The 18,745-nt window shown below is 39.3% G+C and overlaps 6 protein-coding genes across 12 annotated transcripts; 4 read left to right on the forward strand and 2 right to left on the reverse strand.

Annotated features, from left to right (window-relative positions):
- The first annotated feature begins 893 nt into the window (after positions 1-893).
- LOC18028905 (E3 ubiquitin-protein ligase RMA2) lies at positions 894-2,647 on the forward strand. 7 transcript variants are annotated; one of them, XM_006412913.2, is made up of 2 exons: positions 894-1,199; positions 1,894-2,647. In XM_006412913.2, the coding sequence occupies exon 2, from the start codon at positions 1,900-1,902 to the stop codon at positions 2,476-2,478; it is 579 nt and encodes a 192-aa protein (XP_006412976.1). In that variant the 5' UTR covers positions 894-1,199; positions 1,894-1,899; the 3' UTR covers positions 2,479-2,647. The 7 variants fall into 7 exon arrangements, with proteins under 7 accessions (XP_006412976.1, XP_024005843.1, XP_024005846.1 ...); XM_024150075.1 differs by having other exon boundaries at positions 948-1,199; positions 1,832-2,647; XM_024150078.1 differs by having other exon boundaries at positions 948-1,177; positions 1,832-2,647.
- A 600-nt stretch (positions 2,648-3,247) lies between these two features.
- LOC18028906 lies at positions 3,248-5,727 on the reverse strand. Its single transcript, XM_006412915.2, has 3 exons — positions 3,777-5,727; positions 3,566-3,691; positions 3,248-3,478 (listed from the first exon to the last, which is right to left on the reverse strand). The coding sequence occupies exons 1-3, from the start codon at positions 5,139-5,141 to the stop codon at positions 3,425-3,427; spliced, it is 1,545 nt and encodes a 514-aa protein (XP_006412978.1). The 5' UTR covers positions 5,142-5,727; the 3' UTR covers positions 3,248-3,424.
- Positions 5,728-8,497: 2,770 nt separating this feature from the next.
- On the forward strand, positions 8,498-10,554 carry LOC18028907 (expansin-B3). The gene is made up of 4 exons (XM_006412916.2): positions 8,498-8,772; positions 8,908-9,208; positions 9,534-9,663; positions 9,980-10,554. The coding sequence occupies exons 1-4, from the start codon at positions 8,607-8,609 to the stop codon at positions 10,181-10,183; spliced, it is 801 nt and encodes a 266-aa protein (XP_006412979.1). The 5' UTR covers positions 8,498-8,606; the 3' UTR covers positions 10,184-10,554.
- Positions 10,555-12,563: 2,009 nt separating this feature from the next.
- LOC18028908 lies at positions 12,564-13,155 on the forward strand. The gene has a single exon (XM_006412917.2). It carries the CDS (start codon positions 12,682-12,684, stop codon positions 12,940-12,942), a length of 261 nt encoding a protein of 86 aa, XP_006412980.1. The 5' UTR covers positions 12,564-12,681; the 3' UTR covers positions 12,943-13,155.
- A 911-nt stretch (positions 13,156-14,066) lies between these two features.
- On the forward strand, positions 14,067-15,659 carry LOC18028909. The gene has a single exon (XM_006412918.2). It carries the CDS (start codon positions 14,182-14,184, stop codon positions 15,463-15,465), a length of 1,284 nt encoding a protein of 427 aa, XP_006412981.1. The 5' UTR covers positions 14,067-14,181; the 3' UTR covers positions 15,466-15,659.
- Positions 15,660-15,675: 16 nt separating this feature from the next.
- Positions 15,676-18,494, reverse strand: LOC18028910 (external alternative NAD(P)H-ubiquinone oxidoreductase B1, mitochondrial). Its single transcript, XM_006412919.2, has 9 exons — positions 18,311-18,494; positions 17,808-18,066; positions 17,518-17,724; positions 17,192-17,442; positions 16,785-17,109; positions 16,431-16,694; positions 16,224-16,345; positions 16,025-16,144; positions 15,676-15,932 (listed from the first exon to the last, which is right to left on the reverse strand). Exons 1-9 carry the CDS (start codon positions 18,388-18,390, stop codon positions 15,845-15,847), a joined length of 1,716 nt encoding a protein of 571 aa, XP_006412982.1. The 5' UTR covers positions 18,391-18,494; the 3' UTR covers positions 15,676-15,844.
- Positions 18,495-18,745: the final 251 nt, after the last annotated feature.

The raw sequence follows: 18,745 nt of genomic DNA on the forward strand, positions 1-18,745 counted from the left end.
GTTTCGAGGATTTGTTTATGGCCGTCTACGGTTTTAGTGACTAGGAGGGATTCTTTGTTCCCTTGACCTTGGGTTTCTATGTGGAAACCATTCTGTCTTATATCCTTGAAGCTCAGAAGATTTCTCTTCGAACTAGGAGAATATAGAGCATCTGGTATTTCAAGTTGTGTGCCATTTGATAGCAACACATAGGCATGGCCATATCCTTCGATAAGGTTTGAGGGACCCGCGATGGTGCTAATATTTGCGGTTTGATAGGTTAGGTTTATGAAGTAACTTTTGTTTCTTAAGATAGTGTGGCTGGATCCACTATCTACGACTATGGTTTCCATTTGCTGGTGTGCTTTTCCACCTTTGGATTTCTGACAGGCTAATAAAACTGGGAGCTAATAGACCTCAGTTAGCCGCTACAAATTCCAAGGATTGATCACCAAAACTGGAGAAGCTGCTGGTTGAAGAAGGAAAAACTCGGATCTGGTTTTTTTTTTTTTTCGGTTGATCGTCGTGTACTGTAAGTGTGCGTGAGGGCGCGTCCGACGTTGGATCGACAAACGGTTTTCACCAGTAGATTCGTCTCGTTGAGGGCTTCGATTTGATATGTAGATCGTCTTCTGGTTCCTCACGGTTTGGAAGATATGCGTCTTTTAAGTTTCGACTTGCTTTTAGGGTTTTGGTGGTGGCCGGATTTATTAGGGTTTTTCGCTCAGAGAGTCTTATCGTGCTGATAATGTGTTGTGAAAACTTAGAAACTTTATTAATCACTAGAATGTATATATAGAGTACATAGGGAATCTAGGTTAAGTACAATGTCCTGATGGGCCTAATGGGCCGGTATAAAAATCCATATATGATATGTGTTATAACAGAATGACGTTTCGTTACTTTATCTACTTATTTTTATTTAGGTAGACGTTTCTTCTTTAGAATCATAATAACTTCTCCGGATTTTAATTTTGCACCTTATTAAATAAAAATAATAATTGTGTGTGTTGTGTGTATAATATAAGCTCTCGTGCTTCTGCACCACCCTCGATCTATTATTCTTACCCATTCTGCTCTCTCCAAACCCAAAATAATTCTCTTCTCTGTTCTTCGGCCATTGTCGCATAAAAGCAATTAAACTCTCTGAAGGTTTCCAACGAGTTTAATTAGCAGTAAAGTCAGAAGAGATCCATCGGTACTTACAATCTCTCCATAGAGTACGTCTCTTTTTATCTTTCAGAAACAAATAATCACTCCTTATATATATCTCAATAGATCTGCAACGTTTTTGAGTTACCACGCACAAATATATTGTTTCTTTTCGATGGTAGTATGTCAGTTTTAGATCATACGAATCAACTCCTTTTGTGATGATGTTATTTGATAAGTTTCCCATTTGTCATCACTACTTTGTTTAATTAACCAGTCCGTTTCTTTAATTATTTAATTTTTGTTTGTTTTGTTTATATGGTATATGAATAATAACGTGCTTTGAAATTAAGTGAAAACAGAGGAAAGCGTTTAAACCGAAAGTGATTAGGTCAAGTCTTCAGAACTCCAACTTGTTAAAGATCCTTATCATTTTTTTTTATCTTCTTTTTCTCTCTGAAATTTTCGTTTTTAGGTCCCGGTGATAATTTATCATTTCAAGAAAAAAAAATATTTGAAAGCAAGATCATGATTGGTGTATAGATAGATTATTCTCGTTAAGTTTGTAGTGATCTGTTGAACTTCATATTTTGTGATGATATTTCTTGTTTAAATGAAAAACCATCGCTTAATCTCTCATTAGGATTAACTTTTGTTTTGGTCAAACAATGGGATTAAAACTTTAGTATATACTATTTAGGTGAAATCTCATTTAATAACCAACGACTAGTCAGGTGAATGGGGTTGTCTTGTACGTTTCAGCAATAAATGGAGATAGAGAACGAGGAAGACAATCCAGCATTGGGTGATTCTGGAGGAGACTTCGACTGCAACATATGCTTGGACCAGGTTCGAGACCCGGTCGTGACTTTATGTGGCCACTTGTTTTGTTGGCCCTGCATATACAAGTGGACTAATTCCTTCAACAATTCAAGACAACGCGTCGATCAATACGATAAGAAGGAATCACCAAAATGTCCGGTCTGCAAATCCGATGTCTCCGACGCTACGGTTGTCCCAATTTACGGCCGGGGACAGAAAACTCCCCGGTCAGGTTCAAACATACCGGACAGACCGGTTTATGACTTGAGAAGAGTTGGTCAACGCTCTGGAGAAGGGGAAAGTCACCGGTACATGTATAGTATGCCTGATCCTGTAATGGGTGTGGTATGCGAAATGGTATACCGGAGACTATTTGGAGAGTCTTCGAGCAACGTGTCACCGTACCGGCACGACCGTGACACGAGTCTCCGGTTGAGACGGCGGACAATGCAGACGGAGGAGTCACTAAGTAGAGTCTACCTGTTCCTGCTTTGCTTCATGGTTATGTGTCTACTTCTCTTCTAATTATAATGTCCTCTAAATATATTAAAATGAGTATGCATATTAGCATATATATGGGTCTAATTAAGAGTGTATATATATATGTGTATGTGTAAGAGTGTTGAATCCTGAAATTGTATGATGAGAACATAATAAAGTCCAGATCAAGAAACGGCACCAATTGGCATTTGTATATTTGGATCTAATAATAATAATAAGTGATGATGTGAGAAGATAGATAAAAAGGAGGCTTATCTTCAACTCAATCGATTTGTGCACCAAAAAGATGATAGTGGCTTTCGAATGCGACGCAAACGGTGTTGCTTATGTCGGATAACAATCTTTTTTTTTTTTTTCAATAAAACAGGGACCCTACATTTGATTGATAACGGCGAATAAGACACTGTTAGATAGGAGGAGCAGAAATATTTATTTAGTAAAATTATTGTTCTTTGGTACGGGTCTTTCATAAATACATTAAAAATGTCGTAAACAAAATGGTAAAGTGATATGAATTGGGATTGAGCTGTTTCATTGAAAGCATAGAGCTATCTGAGATGAGTTATTATGGGTCCGCTTGAGACCAACCCCTCATTTATGGGATCGATCTTTTAGCTTCAAAACTGTTGTAATTTATTTGTCTATATCGATGTAGGTTTTAAAAAGATCCATTTTTAAGGATTTTTTTATTGTCGGTATGTATGTCATACCCCATACAGTTTCAACTTTCAAATCCTAAATCTCAAGTCAAAAAAAGGGCAAACAAAAGAGTAAAATTGGGCCTCAAAAGTAATCAAAGAGTAACAAATGCAAAAGTAATAGCGGATTTCAGAGACCTGTAAATGCCAAACGAATGCCTCGTTCACACACACATAAAACTTAATTTTCTGAAACAATTACATTAATGTAAATCCTTAATTTTTTTACAACATTCGAAAGTTTTTTTCCTAATAATTTTTTAAGTGATTATCTACAACTCCACTCGGTAGAAACGAACCAGCTTCATGCTCTGCACTCTATCCTCCTGCATTCACAGTTGATCTTTCCCATTACCACCAAACCAAATTGCAAAACAATAAATAAAAATCGATATGTGGTGCAATAACATTACCTGACCCTTAACCAACTCTTCATCCTGCTGCGGAAAATGAAAACCTGTTGAGCAATTCTCCAACTTTTCCGGATTTTTCACCCATGCTTTTCGACCTTCACTCACTTTCACCCCAAACCTCCATGTCTATATCACATCACATTATGTTAGATTTAACTCATTAGCCAAAAAAAAAAAGCTCTTTAGGTGAGTGAGTGAATCACATACATACCTGAGAAAGCGGAAACGTGTCTCTCTCAATCACATCCCCTTCAATGTTTATGCCAGTGCCTTGGCATTCTGGACAAAACACCGAGAATATTTGCCAGCTCACATCGCCTACCAACTCATTCCACTTCACGCCACTCTGCTTTGTGCATCTCTTTTTCCCTTTTCCACTCACCATCTTGCTCCCAAGTATTTCAGTCTCACAGAAGAGAAACCAGTGTACAACACAAGACACGTGAAATAGGTGAAACGCTCCCAGGCGGTTCCTGCTGCTGCACGCAAGTTTTCCTGTCTTCATGTTTAGTATTGCTGCCGCATCTTTCCCTGGGAGCATCTTTTGCTTACAGACTTCGCATATTCTATCAGAAAATATCCTCTGTTGCTTCCTAAGCTCCCGTCTTACCGATTTGTTCTTGATGACTCTTTTGTTCACGAGATGATCATCGTAATCAGCTATTAGAGCTCTTGACGAGTTTGAATTACGAGCTGAAGAAACCTCCTCAGAAGAGTCATACTGATTACACAGAGATTCACTGGTGTCCTCTGGATCCGAAAAAGACTTCTTTCTCTTCCTCCCATTGTCCTCGCCGTTCCCTGATTCTGCTGACTGACTAAGTGTGAGAAGACGGCTCGGATCGGCGAGCAAACCCAGCCTACCCAAATTGTAAAAGTAGGAGAATGTGACAATAGCAAAGTCATGCTCTGGGACCGTAGCCTTCTCCTCATCCGGAGGACTCTCCTCTCCTAACCACTCGCACCATAGTTTATCAATCCAAGTTGTGCGTCCTTTTGTTTCAAACAATCTAGCAGCTATTCGGCCAAAACCAATGAATTTAGCTTCCACATCAAGCGTTTTCTCCTTGATAAGCAAATTAGAGATCACCAGATTCTCTGCACAGTGATTAGGTTCATCATCAATGCCTGCAGCAGGTTGATTATCTCCCTGTGATTCACACGTTCTGTTTTCATCATACGTGACAATAGCAAATCTTTCATTGTCACTGCAATGGTGCAAAGGACCGGTAACACCTTCACCATCAGAGATTAGAGTTTTCTCCTCTTCTCCGGTTGAACTGTCGAAGAAAAGGACACCATCATTGAAAGGCCACGGATTTTCACCAAGAAGTGTGATCCTAGCACATGACAACCTCTCCTTGTGAAGGTTTCCGTTCAAGTGTCCAAGCAGAATCGCGTCACTGTAACAAGGAGCAAGACACAAAGTGCAGAAGAATACAAATCGTTTCCCATCCTCACGTAGCTCAATGTACGTGTGCCCCTGTGACCTCAAATTCCTCAGAGTAGTTCTCGCCAATTGCTCTTTCAAGCTAATAGCAGTCTTTGGTAACCCTAATTCTTTACTCTCAGCCATTCAGAGACTCAGCAGACGCAAACAACTTCACAATTTTTTTTTTTTTAAAAACCCCAATTCCACAATTCTCCTATGAACAACAAACCCTAATAGTTGTACAGTCGAAACAAACCCTAAGGAGTCACAATTCCACTAGAACATTAAAGAGAGACAATTTTCGAAATCCAAACGAATAAATTCCAAACAATTCCTAGAAAAAACAGACTACACAAGACGCTAACGGGTATCACGGCTCCGATTGGATCTCGAAATTCAGATAAAACAAATCACTAGAGGTACCAAGTAGAGAAGAGCCGAATCAACAGAATATACTTCCACATATTCGAGGCGTATTCGGAACAGGACTTGTGGGGAATCGTTTCATTCGAACACCGGCAAAAAGGTCAACGCGAGCCATGGAGCGATGGAGATGGAGAGAAGATCGCGAGTCCATCGCCAACATTTTCATGTCTTTCACGCGGAACTCGCGGACAAAACTCTCTTGGGAATCCGAATTGACGGGAAATCGAGAAGAAACGACGAGAAATGAATTCAGAGCAATGGCTGAGGAGAAAGAAGAAAGACGAAGTTAACCGAAATTGAAGAAACCTTGTCCTTTACTCGTCAAACTATTAGAATTCTTCTTGTATTTAGTATTCACGGAAAGAAGGTGTACCTCGGTCATTAACCGTCAGATTTTAGATGATAAAGCATTGAACGGTTGAGATCTACTCTTGAGTTTTATTATAGGTGTGGAGATTCGAATTTTTTATAAAGAGATGCTCCCGTCCCGATGAGTCTCGGCGAGAATGGATAAACTTCAACATTTTAGTTCTTTAATTATAAAAATTTAAATAAGACACTAATTCCTTAATTTTTAATTCAACTGCTTAGCTGTCTATATCTTCGACATTCAATTCAACCCCTTAAGTTTATTTATCTTGGAGATTCAACCCGTGTATGAGTAACTTTTTTTTTGTGTGTGTATGAGTAACTTGCCAATCTTGTTTTCTTGTTTAGGCTATAAACATGTTTTGCATTTTCATTTTAGACTTAAAGTTAATGATTCTTGTAAATATATATGCTTTGCGATTGGGTAATAGACAAAGCTATAAAAAAAAATAAATAGACAAAGCTATTTGTAGCGGATCAGTTTGTTGCTGTGAGAATTTGGGTTCAATTCCATCTGGTTTAGTACTCGTTGCCGGTTTAAAGAGGTAATAGAACTAGGATTCGAGTTGGGCTGAAACAATTTGTCTGGCCCAAACAGAGTAAAGCCCATGTGAGAGGCTGTCTTAATTAGCGGCTTGTAACAGAACAAGACGAGGAAGCAGAGCATCATCGTCTTTAACCTTCGTTCAGATTGTTTTTGTTTCCTTATAAAATCTGTAAGAAGCAAACATTCTCTTTTGTAATCCCAAGGGAAACACTAGTAATGAACATGCAAGATCAATCATTCTAAGACTTGTAATTGCGGGGACAGAGCATACTCGTCACTTGATGCTGAACTGGTTCGCAAGTTTTTAAGTATAAAGTCTGAATTCGATCCCCACTAAGGTTGTTGTATGAGCCTCTTTTTCGTTTATTACGAACTTTTTCCTTACATTCTTTGACAAGTTTTAAATTATTTCATTTCCGCTTCTATTGTACAAGGAACGTCTCTTTTGTTGATCAATGAGAATACTTCTGACAAACCCTGTTTTTACAAGAGGTAGACTTTAGAAACGAAAATTTTTCTTTGAAAACTAAGATCGAAAAGGAACAAAACTACTTATTGATGATGTGGCTCAAAACGAGTTGTAATTACATCATCAATCACTGTTTGAAACGAAGTTTTTCAACATTTAGATTACAATTTTGAAAGCCAAAGTCTATTTTGTGTAAATGGGAACTTGTTACTTGTATAACGTCAAACTCTGAAATGTGCAAGTATAAATGGGAAGAGGAGTACAGAGAGTTTGGTTGGTGGTAACTGGTAAGTATAGTTATCTGATTCTAATATGAACTGTACAAGTTCCGAATGTTTTTAAATCAGCTAATTAATTATTCGTTTATCTCATGTGAATCAGTTGTCATGCACATTTTGACTTAATACTACCTCTTGTTCACACACTCAATTATCGTCCACCTAACAGTAATTGGGAACTACGAATATGGAACACTAATAAGGTACAAATCGACGAACGGTTAGTAAGTTTTCTGTAATATCCAATGATTGAAATTTTTTGATAAAAGATGATGCATGCAGTGAAATCTTGAGGTGAAAATTTTGCAAGCATCATTTGGGTACCTACACGCCCTACACTAAACAAATCAGTCATGTCTAATTATATATGTTTTTTTGGCACTAACGCTTTAAATACCACCATGTCCCTCTATAAATCATATTGAAAATAAAACCAACCGTAATTGACGCTACAAAAATCTCCTTTATACACATTTTTTCCACATAGCTTTGTTTTTTTTTCCTCTCATATCTTTAAGAAAGTAACATCACATAAATGTAGGGTCGTATAATACAAAGTAGAAAATTGGTCATGTGCTTTGTTATAAAATAAAACAAATCGTGGATCCACCCTTTAAAATCAGATTTAGGTCTGAGTGACCAATCCATAGTTATTATCTGCCCCCACCAAAGTTAATAATAATTACAAAAAATGAAGCTAATATGTCATTAGTACGCTAAAAAAGGTGGTTGTTCGTTACAGCATAAGAATTAGCGCAAAAACCGTTACCTATATTATCATAGTATATATATTCACAATGCAATGATTTATGCGTTGTACGCACGAGATTGGCCACCAAGTTTTCCTTTGCGTAAATTATATAAGATATCCATTCCTCCATTCAACTACACAGTCTACACTCAATCATTCATAGAGTCATAGACTATACATACATCAACAGTAGTAGTTATATAAAATGTGTTGAAAATTAGATTTGCTCTCTTTATAACTAAAATATCAATATATGAAATGATTAAAAAAATAATCTCAAAACATAACAACGAGAAATATATATAGGGAAAAAAAAAAAAAAGAGGGAAGGATAGAGATTGGGCAAGGGCAAGTCAGTGTCTTAACGGATTCCTCATCTCCTCCACAAGAATCTGCGGGAGATTTCAACGGTCGAATCTCATAAATTGACCAAAACACCCCTTTAGGTCCCCTGACAATTACTCGCTGGATCGTGCGAAATCGACGCCTTAACTGTCGGTGGGTCCCATTCAAGTGGCATCTTACCGTAAATAAGAGCAACGGCAAAGGGACTAAACCGGTAAAGAAACTCTAAGCAAAAAGAGAAAAACCACAGAAAAGCAGTTTGCTTTTTTACTCCTTTTTCCTCTATATAACAAACAACACTGACATATCAATTGCACTTAAAAACAGAACTCACTCACTCTCTCTCTCACTGTCGGCAAAACTAACTTCTTTCCCTTTCCCACTGTGACCGTTTCCGGCGACACAGGTGATATCTCCGGCAGAAATGCAGCTCCCTTCTCCGGTCATCATCTTAGCCACACTCTGCATTGTCCTGCAGCTTCTCATAAACTCCTCCGCCTCGGTGACCACCAATCGACACGTGTCGAACGCTCATTGGCTTCCCGCCGTGGCCACCTGGTATGGAAGCCCCAACGGCGACGGTAGCGACGGTAATTACTGCAAATACATACTTAACTGTCACTTCACACTCACACAGTCAACACTCTAGTGAGTGTAAAGTAGAAACTTATCTAATTATATATATATATACCGGAATTGTGTTAAAAATAAAAATAAAAATACAGGAGGAGCGTGTGGGTATGGTTCGTTGGTGGATGTGAAGCCGTTCCATGCGAGGGTTGGAGCTGTGAATCCTATCCTATTCAAGAACGGTGAAGGCTGTGGCGCTTGTTACAAGGTTCGGTGTTTGGACAGGAACATTTGTTCCCGGAGAGCCGTCACCGTCATCGTCACCGACGAGTGTCCCGGCTGCTCTAAAACCAACACTCACTTTGATCTAAGTGGCTCTGCTTTTGGTCGCTTGGCTATCTCCGGAGAGTCTGGTCCCCTCCGCAACCGTGGCCTCATTCCCGTCATTTATCGCCGGTACATTATGTTTTATTATTCTCATTTATTTAATGTGTATTATTCTTTTTCAATAACTAACTCGTGACAGTGCACGAGGGAATTAAATGAAAAATAGGAATTAGTATATAGTTTTCTAGTAAATGGTAAAAGAGACTGAAGAGTGAGAAGGTTAAAAAATTATTAGAATTTTCTTGCAATGTGTGTGAAATGGGGAATGGAGAGGAAAACACTTTAACGGCGATCTCGTGCTTATTGGTAACTCTATCTTTTTTGACCGTTGACCAATTCCATTACTGCTCTCTTTCTCACTGGTCTTTTTCAAAAAAAATTTATTTTGCATAAGGACGGCATGCAAATATAGAAAGAAGAACATAGCGTTTCATGTAAACGAAGGATCAACTGATTTTTGGTTGTCTCTACTGGTTGAGTTCGAAGACGGAGAAGGCGACATTGGCTCCATGCATATACGCCAAGTACTCTCTCTTCCTTTATAACCAAACTCTTTTACCTCTTTACTCTTTAGACTTTAATTTCCCTTTATTCTTCTTATATATCACAAAGCCACTTACTGAGTCACTTCCACTTCGAAGTCTACTTTTCCTGTGTATAATAATACTAAATAAAAGGTGGAAAAGTCTTAGTGGAGTGCGCACAATCATGGTCCTTCTTTGTTGACCAACTAGAAAGGCACACTACTCAAGTCTACTAAAGTAACAATAAAAACAGAATCAAGATTCAAGTCTAAAGATTTTTTTTTTTTTTTTTTGGTGTTGAATGGTAATGGTGCAGGCAGGATCGATGGAGTGGTTAGAGATGAAGCACGTATGGGGAGCTAACTGGTGCATCATCGGAGGACCCCTTAAAGGACCATTCTCCGTTAAGCTCACCACTTTGTCCTCCGGTAAAACACTCTCTGCCACCGACGTCGTCCCCAGAAACTGGGCTCCCAAAGCAACTTACACTTCCCGCCTCAACTTCTCTCCCGTCCTCTGAAAAGACTAATATTTCCACTATTTTTATATTTGTGATCTTTTTTTTGTTTGTTTGAAGAGAGAGTTAGAGAGAGAGAGTGACTGCTGGCCATAGGATGGCGAGACTAATAGCCTGGTTCATCCTAATCCAACAACGGCTCATGCGTTCTCTCCTCTTCCTCCTTAATTGTTTGTGAATTTGTGTGTGTGTGTGTGTGTGTTGTGTCGGTGAGTGTGTGTAGGAGTTATTGTAGCCATCTCCAAAGGGGAGATAGAGCTAGGAGTAGTATTTGGTGGTGTCAAGTCTTTTGTTTCTATATAATTCTTGTCTGTTTCTCTTTCTATTAATGAGACATTGCATAAATATATCATATGAATTTTTGTATTTGTATTTGTCACTTTCTCTTTTTAATGTGGGACATTACACAATGTATCAATATGATTATTATGTACATTACCTCAGAAAAAATTGTAACTGTACCATAACAGAGTATCTCTTATTTTTTCTCGTCTCTACCAGAACTTGCGCACCATCTCTTCCTTCAGCACTATTTCTAACAATTCTTGAGTTACAATTTTTGCTTCTCGGGCTTTTCCAATGTCTTATTTTCAGCACATAACTTCACTTCTTTCTACTAAACGAAATTTTGGTTTGTATTCATGAGTTGGGGATCAGAGCTCGATTCGCTCCATGAAATAAAGGCTTCAGGGGATTGATGGTAATCTCTGAGAAGCAACAATTGCTATTACACGTTTTAACTTGGGCAAGCCAGCTTCTTAGTCTGAAGGTGAAGAGAATACGTACATAATCATCTATAAGGAACTTTAGTTTCGTAGTATTTTGAAGCAAAGGCACAAGTGATTCCATACTAAATTCAAGCAGCTCTCAAGCTTTTAAAATGATTATAGTACTAAAGATCCCAAGTCTAGAAAAATAAGAACAGTGCTATTTAGAAACCGAGGGCACTTGAAAGTATAACTTGGGTGTCAAGAAACAGAATCCACACAAGTTTGTGGAACTTCTTCAGAAGCTGCACGACAACCATAATCCACACAAGTTTTTAATCTACACAACCCAAAAAACAAGTGAATGTGCCAGTTTACGGGTTACCTTCTCCCTTTCATCGGTATTAAGCCTTGTTGGTCTCTGATGTTCTTTTCCATTTTCTCATAGAAAGCGTTCTAGTTCTTTCGTTGCAGCTATTAACCTGATCACACGTCTCCTCTTTTTCCTTTCCTTTTCTTTAAGGTGAACTGCGTTTTGACTTGACCAATTCATAATATCAATATATGTAACATGCTAATAATAGCCATGGAATCATGTTGTTTATAGTATTATCTGATTCAAATTTGAAATATATTGTTCCAAAAAGAAAAGAAAAGAAAAAGTAGAACTGGTTATAGTCAAAGGCAATAAGGTAGTCCAAGTAGAAGCAGACATGGCTTATCCTCACAAAGCTAACTCCTATTATCATGAACATATCATTAATACTACACAGGTTATTAATCCAAATCGGATTAATAAAGCCTGGTTGCCAAAATTGGAAGATAGATGCATCAACGAAGAAGATCACAACAGACTGAACAGAGTCGTATTAGATGCGACCTGCTTTACGTAACCCAGTATCAAGGGAAAGCTTAAGTTATAAAATTCAAAATCTCTTTAAATTCTCTCTTTACATGGCTGAAGACTTTAATATATAATTAGCGGATTATGATGCTCTTTTAAAATCCTTTTTTTTTTTTTTTTTATGTTACAGTCTCAAAGGTATCCTATATACATTACCTTTCTGCGAAATTGAGTTGAGAGATCGCTTAGCAATAAAGAAAACTCACTAAAATAACCGGAAGCAAAGTGACAAGAAGCATTGATGGACGGAAATTACCACGTGAAGGGGGCACGTGACGACCCAATAACCGGCATCCACATCATCAAACCCCTCGTGGACTCTACTCTACACTCTAGGCAGCCCACATATCATTTCAGTTTTTGTTTTGGGCCTCCTATCGTCTCACTTATAAAAAAACAAAACAGATAAAGGGACAAATTGAAAAATTTACTCAGAGGTCACTTATAAAAACGCCAAGATACACAACATGGGTGGGACCCAGACAACGAGTCCCATCATAATTGAAGAAGAGAGGTGACTCATCTAGTCATCTTTGAGGATAGGACCCTCTTTGGCCGCCACTTGTTTATTTCTAATTCCTATACCTCCTTACTCATCCATTTCTCCCGAGATTTTGCATGCGCACGAGATAACCCTCCACATCTCGTATTGCTTCCAAAAACCTGGATTCCACTTATCTATACCACACGGTATCGTTTATTTTAGATCTTCCTTAAGTTACTATTTTACCCTCAGGCCAATATTTCCTCTGCTATAAGTACTCACCTCACCTTCTACTTCTTCTTCCTCCAAAGAAATCAAAGAATCTGCTTAACCTCTCTCCAATTTACACACAGCTTCAAAGCTTCCATTTTCGAAGATCTAAGAACAATTTTTAATACTAAAAAAGATGAGTTATTTTAACAAGGTTTGGATGGCAGCGTCGTTTGTGGCTGTTCAAGGAAACGCCGATCACGGCGTCAAGTTGAAAACCGGACTCTGTTCCGCTCACCGCCTTCAACGCCGTCTTTCCTCCGATCTCCGCCCTCTCTCCGCCGCTGATGTCCCCGTCGACGGTCTTCCTTCTGAAGATAGACGGCGTTCCTCTTCTTCCACTCCCGATGAATCTCTTCGCCAAGTCATGTACCTCAACTGCTGGAGCCAAGGCTAAATCTAAAGGTCTTATCCATCCACAGTTGATGATGGATTGATGCTGACTCGTTAAAGGACTCACTGAGTCGGAGAAAGCGAGTTGGATTTTCCGATGATAACTGTATATAGTTTGGTGTATTCTAGTCTCCTATGTGAATATTAGAAGAGAAATGTTCATAAAGACCAAAAGCAAGCGTTCGTTTATGAGAACTCTGTTTCTGTTTCAATATCTGAACATCGTCGCTTTTCCAACTTCTCATCAACGATTTTCTGAAATCTTGATTGTGATCTACCACCCAATTCGACATTATCCACAGTGAATTTGATTCTCAACTAAAATTAAATAATAATAATCCCAAAAGATTCCAAAAACATCATTGTCCAATGGGACCAGACAAGTCAGTCACTCCATAAAGTTATTAATTTCTTATGGTTGCCATAATTGAATCATGTCTATATCAAATTGCCAGAAGAATAAGTTATTAAAACCGGATCGCTGATCGAATCGGGAGAGTTCTTGGATTAGAGTTTTTGGATTATGGGTTAGTATGGTTAGAGTTTTTGGATTATGGGTTAGTATGGTTAGACCAGATTTAATCGGGTTTGATAAAATTTTTTCAAATAATTGTATATAAATTAAAAAAATATATAAAAGAGTTATGATTTAGAAACCTTATCTTCTATTTTTAAAGTAAAAATAATTAAACAAAAAACAAATTGATTTGTTATTTATTAAAAAACGTAAAAAAAAACATGATTTAAGTTTTTTTAGTTGAATTCGTTTAAATACGGTTTATTGATTTATTTAATTTCCGGTTTTTGATGGTTTAATCCGGTTTTCAACTCAATCCGACTATACTTTTGGTTCGTGGTCCAACCTGGTCTGACCGCCGGTCCGGTCCGGGTTTAAAAACACAGAGAATAACATAATTTATGCACTTTCATCTCAGATCAAACGGAGATTATATATTCGTAGGCCCAAATTATGTGAGGCGCCAAAGGCCCAAATATATAGTGTTGTGTTAGGTTTTGGCCCATGTGTGGATTTATGTAGCATAACTTTGCTTTGAATAAAATCGGAGCGTATCTAACTTAATCCAACGGTCTAAATCTCACGACGCTCCCTGAATGGAGTAACGTCTCCTCTTCCAACGGTCAAATAATCCTGAAGAAATACTCACTCCTTCTTCACCCTCCTCAGAGCCCAATTCACTCCCAATCCATACTTTCTTGTACAAAGAGATCGATTGCTCTGAAAATGTCTTCAATTGAGCATACAGAGACGCTCAACGCTCCCAACCTTCAGATCTGGAACAACGCTGCCTTCGATGATGGAGATTCCAATGTTACTTCCGCAATCGAACCTTCTTGGTCTAACCTCCCTCCCGATTTCATCAACGAATCGTTCGATTCCGATTGTAGCATGGACAATCAGATCCCAATTTCGGTTTCCTCCTCGCTCAAATCCTCAGTCTCTTTCACCACCGATTCGATTCGCTCCGGTAATAATGCTCAGGAAAAGCAACCGAGGGCCTTGTGTGAAGCTCCGTCGGAAAAATCCAAGACCGTGAAATCCAAATCCGTCGCGGATCAGATGAAAAGGCGTGAAGAACGTGATATTGATGCAGAGATCGAAGAGGTAGAAAAGGACATCGGCCGTTTATCGACCAGATTGGAATCGCTCCGATTAGAGAAGGCTGAGCAAACCGCAAGAAGCATTACTATAAGAGGAAGAATCGTTCCGGCTAAGTTCATGGAATCTCAGAAACAGTCAGTCAAATTCGACGATTCGTCTTTCACAGGTTCCAAATCAAGAGCCACCACTCGCAGAGGTGTTAGTTTGGGACCAGGGGAGATATTCTCTGCTGCGAAGAAATCGGAAACGGTGACTCCTCTTCAATCGGCTCAGAATCGACGCAAGTCTTGTTTCTTTAAGCTTCCTGGCATCGAGGAGAGGAAAGTGACGAAATCTAGGGGTCGAACGAGTTTGAGCCTGAGCCCGAGATCTCGCAAAGCTGCATCGAAAATCACGGTGGCTCAGAAGCAAGCAGCGACGACGGTGGGGTCAAAGAGAGCTGTGAGGAAAGAAGAAGGTGTTCTCTCAACAATCCAACCAAAGAGGCTGTTCAAAGACGAGGAAAAGAACGGTGCTTTAAGGAAACCATTGAAACCAGGAAGAGTGGTGGCTAGCAGGTACAGTCAGATGAACAAAACGCAGACGGCGGAGAAAGATATTAGGAAAAGGTCGTTGCCTGAGAACGAAGAGAAAGAGAATCACAGGTCGGAGAAGAGAAGAGCTTCTGATGAAAGTAGCAAGAGCCAGGGTAGAGTGAAGAAGAGATGGGAGATTCCAAGTGAAGTGGATCTGTATAGCAGTGGTGTGAACGATGAGACTCCTATAGGTAAGGAGCTGCCTAAGATCAGAACTCTACGCCGTTTAGGAGAGAGCCCTCGTGATTCAGGTGCTGCCAAAAGAGTTGCGGAATTGGAAAGCAAGAATCGTAATTTCACCTTTTGCCAGCTTCTGAGGTTTGAAGAATGAATGACCCAGTTATCATTTTGAGTAAAGAAACCACAACTCTTGTTGTGAATTTGGTTTTGTTTCGATTTGTTCTATGCTTGCATCTGGAGTGTAAAGCATGCAAGAATGTATGTGCATCTTTGTTGGGATGCTTAATGTCTAAATACACACATGAAGATTGTGAGTTTTGTTATTTTCTGTAAATGAAGCCCATGAAGAGAGATTCTTGCAAAAAAGTTTTGTTTTGTCGCTCACAAATAAGAATGTTATATTATAATCACACGGAGTACACAGTTTTATGGACTGTACAACAAAAACACACAACAAAGAGAGACACTGAATCTTGGTTTCCCCTGAAGACAACAATCTCACGAACACATTACAAAATGCAGTATTGGCTTCAGATGCGGCTTGAATCCCTCCCGAATATGTACCTCCTTGTCCAGTCCGACACCACCAGAGCTCTTGTTCGCCAGCTAACTTGCTTGCTTCATTCACCAAATCATTTGTGTTTCATATTTTTCTCCCTTAGATTCTATGCATTTTACTTTTGAGAATAATACAGTTTGTCAGTATTTACCTGGCATAAACAGAATACCAGAGCCACTGGGTGCTTTTTCCAGCTGAAACCCAGTCTCCAGGTAGTTCCGCAGCTGCTTGGTCTCCTCCCAATGGAGCAAATTGTCCAAAGTGCTTGTACCTGTCATCAAGCAAACGATGTTTCATCTTTATATTTGAAGGATGATGCAAGGTCCTAAGTTTATAAGGTTTTCGCATACTGGAAGGGGCGAAACTGGTGATGCCCGCCACTTCTGAAGCGCTTAGGACCTTCTGGATTCTCTTTACAATGCTCCATCCTGTTGAAGCATTTTGCAAGATAAGAACCTTGCTGGGCAGCAACCTATACGAAGCAGACAAGGAGACCATTGAGGCTGAGTTCTTCAACAAAACCCATGATTAAATGCATCAGTGAAGTCACTAAGTACCTGAGCAGTTGCAGGCAGGCTCTTCATCTGTGAATCAACCCCAGCGAGAGCCAATTTGAATTCCTCGATGTCTACTTCTTTCTTTGCATTTCCTTCCGAATCTGCCAGCAGATCTTTTATATTCCTCATATGCTTGCTTTTCAGGTAGAGCTCAACCTGCGGATACCTCACAAGGATATCATCAACCACGTCTTGTAATTCTTCCACGGTCAAGGTTCCTGAGTTATCCACATCTGCAGCTTTAAATATATTCGCAATATCCTCCTAAAGCAATCGCAAAACATGATAAGATTCAGCATGTATGTATGAAAATAAAGCGAACAATATCAACAGTTTAATAATGGGTTCACATACCATGATTTTGCGTTGAGCTATGGAAGCACAATCTCCAAGAGCATACACATTCTCACATCCTTTCACCAGTAACCACTCGTTGGTAGCCAAGGCTCGTCTGCCTCCTTGGCCAACTTGCTCCATGAGGTCACTGATTACTGGACGAGTTCCAACTCCAGTGGACCACAATATGAATCCATGAGGAATACGCACGACTTCTCCACTTGATTTGATTTTCACAGATATATCTTTATCAGATACAGACATCACACGCATTCCCGTTTGAACATCAATACCGTCTCGCAAGAACTTTTCTTCTGCAAACGAACTGATTCGTTCATCAAACCTATAACAACAACCAACTAGTCAAACTCCACAATTATGGCATGAAGAAAGTGGCGATAAACTCCATTGTGTTTTACACATACGTATTCAAAATATGATCTCCAGATTGAATGAGTGTTATTTTCACGAGATCTTTAACTGAAGGGTATATTTTGGTGACATCCTCTATAATAAAGTCATGTAGCTCAGCTGCAAACTCCACACCAGTAGGACCTCCTCCCACAATAACGAAATGAAGCTTTGTCCTTCTTTGTTCCTCAGTGAGACCAGGAAGCACTGCTTTTTCAAAGCAATCGATCACTCCTCTACGAATCCTCTGTGCATCCTCTACTTCCTGGATGCGTTTTGAAGATATGAAGTAGGAAACTGGGAGAATGATATTCCTCACAGTTAAAACCATAAAGCTTACCTTAAGAAAATGGCAGTTCTCAAGAACACCAGGAGTGCCAAATGTGTTGACTTGTGCTCCCACTGCTATGATCAAGTAGTCATATTCAAGGGAAAACTCTTGGCTTGCTTCAGGATCATCCTTGAAAACTGGTTGACATTGAACCTTGTTGTTGGGTGGATCGATCTTAACACAATCTGCTTCCCACAATTCAATTTCCCCATTTTTCTGCCAACACAACAAGGTTATAAAGTTAGCAGGTGATGATTATGCCTGTATGTAGAGTTTGAAAGAGAAGAAATACAAGATACCTTCTTTGTTATATTACGGACAGACTCAACAATGCTTCTAGCTTCAACAGTTCCACAAGTGACACTGGGTAACAATGGCGTAAAGGCAAAGTAGTTCTGCGGAGAAACAACCTGAACATCGTAGGAAGATATGTCAAGATCTTTAAGGAAGCTTATTCCAGCCCATCCAGTGCCGAGTACGACCACTTTCTTCTTCTGCTGCTGCTGCGTTTTGTTCGCTTCTGCGTTAGAATCTGAGTACGCCACTAAACTCCCGCCGCTGCAAATATTGTATAAAATACACAAACTCTCAATAAGCTAATCCAGAAAGTTATCGTTTTCAAGGTGCAGATAAAAATGGCGCCAAGAGCACAACATGAACTCCAAGTCAAGAAAAAGCAATAAATTTGCAGAAACAGGTCAATCAGACAAGAAGGTCGAAGTCGAAACACTAAAGGTTATAACTTTAAAGGTCCCGACTTTTGGAAACCGATTAAAAGAGTGAACATCGAACGCGGTGAAACCTGAGAGTGCCAAGAAGAAGGAGCTTAGATGCAAGTGGGGAAGATCGAGACGCTCTTCCGAGAGAGGAAAGAAATGTCATTTTGGTGGGAAGCCTGAGGAAAAAGAGGGTTGATTCTGGGAGCGAAAAGTACAAGATCTGGGAAGCTCTGACCAAGTTCAAGTTATTAGTTAATTAGCTTTAGGAGTGACTATTACTTGTGGATCAGAAGCAACGCAAAGTCTTTCATTATTTATAAACGCAAGTAGTGTCTCCAGATGTGCTGGATGCAAGTCAATTTTTTTCTGCTAATTGATCATTTCAAAAATTGGTAATTGCTAGCATCATGTGTCATGTGGAACTCGATTTGATTAAAAATCTAATTCCTGGATTGGTTTAGGAGCTACAGGACAAGAACATGGCATTATCTGTGATTTTACATTACTTTCGAGAAGCA

Source organism: Eutrema salsugineum, unplaced genomic scaffold (assembly GCF_000478725.1).
Source record: "Eutrema salsugineum unplaced genomic scaffold, Eutsalg1_0 scaffold_1, whole genome shotgun sequence".
In the NCBI taxonomy this organism is placed as follows: Eukaryota; Viridiplantae; Streptophyta; class Magnoliopsida; order Brassicales; family Brassicaceae; genus Eutrema; species Eutrema salsugineum.